This window comes from Engraulis encrasicolus, chromosome 16, assembly GCF_034702125.1.
Source record: "Engraulis encrasicolus isolate BLACKSEA-1 chromosome 16, IST_EnEncr_1.0, whole genome shotgun sequence".
NCBI classification, from domain to species: Eukaryota; Metazoa; Chordata; class Actinopteri; order Clupeiformes; family Engraulidae; genus Engraulis; species Engraulis encrasicolus.
In genome coordinates, this window is record NC_085872.1 from 7,657,833 (window position 1) to 7,660,332 (window position 2,500).

General features: G+C 51.5%; 1 protein-coding gene across 1 annotated transcript in view; it reads left to right on the forward strand.

Annotated features, from left to right (window-relative positions):
• Nucleotides 1–2,500, forward strand: part of LOC134465962 (uncharacterized) — a 116,191-nt gene that overhangs the window by 34,175 nt on the left and 79,516 nt on the right. Inside the window, exon 5 of the mRNA XM_063219861.1 lies at nt 1,391–1,510. Within this exon, the coding sequence (XP_063075931.1) occupies nt 1,391–1,510 (120 nt within the window). The remainder of the gene's footprint in view (nt 1–1,390; nt 1,511–2,500) is intronic.

The following is a 2,500-nucleotide window of genomic DNA, read 5'->3' on the forward strand; positions in this document are numbered from 1 at the left end:
TTTATTCGGTGGGCTATGGGAGAGGAAGAAAATATGGAGAGAGAGAGAGAGAGAGAGAGAGAGAGAGAGAGAAAGAAAGAGAGGGAAATAAGTCGAGATCTGCCTGCGAAGGGAGAGATTCAGAGATTCATTTTGGTGAGGGGGCCAGTCGGGGTGGGCTTGAGGGAGTTTGGAGAAAGAGAGAGAAAAAAGGGGGACAGAGAGAGAGAGGGAGATGAGGGGAAGGAGTGTGTATGTTGGCAGAGTGAGGTGTGGTGGTGGTGATGGGGAACCACCACTAGCTGACGGGGAGATGGAGCATGCAAGAGCATAAGGGAATTGGAGACGGGGTTGGAGAGAAATGAAGTGAGACAGACAGAATCAGGTGGGAGAGAGAGAGAGAGAGATAGGGAAAGAGAGAGAGAGAGAGAGAGAGAGAGAGAGAGAGAGAGAGAGAGAGAGAGAGAGAGAGAGAGAGAGAGAGAGAGAGAATGAAAGAGAGAGAAATTTATGTTGACACGAAGTAGAGGATGAGAGGGAGACGAAATGGAAGACTTGGGGGGACAGGAGAGGGAGCGGTCGAGTGAGGAGCAAAAGATGGCAAAAGATGGCTGAGAGAGCAGGAGAAGATGAGGGCGAGATAGCACGCTGCAGAAAGAGGGATAGAGAGCAAGAGAGAGAGAGAGAGAGAGAGAGAGAGAGAGAGAGGTGGGAGAAGAAAGGGAGAGAGACTGAAGTATTGAATGAAGTATTTGCCACACTGCAGAGAGCAAAAGGGAGAGAGATTGGCCTGCTGTAGAGAGGAAAAAGCAGAACGAGAGAGAGAGAGAGAGAGAGAGAGAGAGAGAGAGAGAGAGAGAGAGAGAGAGAGAGAGAGAGAGAGAGAGAGAGAGAGAGAGAGAGAAATGCGAGAGAAATGCGAGAGAAATGAGCATGACAGCGATGTGGAATGACCAGGTGAAAAGTAGAGAAATTAAAAGGTACCAGTCAGAGTGCGAAATCCTGCGTGACCACCCCTTTTGTGCTGCTCTATGGTGGCCACTCACTCAGGCTTGATGCATGTAATTGTAATCACTCATTCGCTCTCTTGCTCTATTTATTTCCCTCTCTCCCTCCCTCCCTTCCTCCCTCCCTCCCTCTTTCTACCGCTCTCACTCTATTTCTCTCCCTCTCTGCCTCTCGCTCTGCCCTTTTTTATTGAATTTGTCTCTATCCCTCATTCTCTCTCTCTCTCTATCACGCTTTCTCCCTCTGCCTTACTTTCTCACCCTCCATTCTCTCTCTCTCTCTCTCTCTCTCTCTCTCTCTCTCTCTCTCTCTCTCTCTCTCTCTCTCTCTCTCTCTCTCTCTCTCTCTCTCTCCCCCTTCCTCTGATCTCCTCCTCTCTCTTCCTCTCCCTCCCTCCCCCAAGGCACCTCCATTATCCAGGTGACAGCCACTGATGCGGATGACCCCACCTATGGAAACAGCGCGCGGCTGGTCTACACGCTCGTGCAGGGCCAGCAGTATTTCTCCGTGGATCCCCAGACAGGTGAGTGAGTGAGCGAGTGGAGCCGACGCTCCAGACAAATGGCATTTTGTCGCCGCGGTTCCCAGCCACAGCAACGGCCACTGCCTCGGCCGCAGCTACTGCCATTGTCTCAGCCACTGCTGTTGATGTTGCTGCTGTTCAGGGTTAAAGTGGGGCTCCCTGCTCTCCATCTAGCAATGACTGGCAGGCTGCAGAGGCCTGCTGTTTTCACATAGCTCTCTGTGTGTGTGAGCACGTGTTTGCATGTGTGTGTGTGTGTTTGTGAGTGAGTGAGTGAGTGAGTGAGTGAGTGAGCGAACGAGCGAGCGTGCGTGCGTGCGTGCGTGCGTGCGTGTGTGTACTTCTCCGTGTGTGTGCGTGCGCGCATGCTTGCGTACGTACATATGTGTGTGTGCATGCGTGGGTACATGTGTGTTTGTGCATGCGTACATCTGCGTGCGTGTCTGTGTGTGCCACCCTCCCAGCTACAGCCACTCTGCCACAGCCACTCTTGCTGCTGCTGCTGTTGCTGCAGCACTGGATGGCACATCCTTCACTGTGGTGGCTGGTAGCTGTGGCATGTGTTCCCCAGAGGCTCAGCGTGTCTGTCATGTTCAACTAATGCCATGTCACCTTCTCTCATACATAGGCTACCTACTGTACAAGTACATGCACCTATACACATGCATGCATGCATGCACAGACACACACACTTGCATGCACACACTAATAATACAATATATAATGGCTAACAAGCAGTAATTTATGTGTGCACACACACGCAGAGACACAGACACACACACGCACGCACGCACGCACACACACACACACACACACACACACACACACACACACACACACACACACACACACACACACACACACACACACACACACACACACACACACACACACACACACACACACACACACACACACACACACACACACACACAGTCACAGTTGGTAGTTGCATTCATTCCTGGGTGGAAATTAATTTTTGCACCCAGC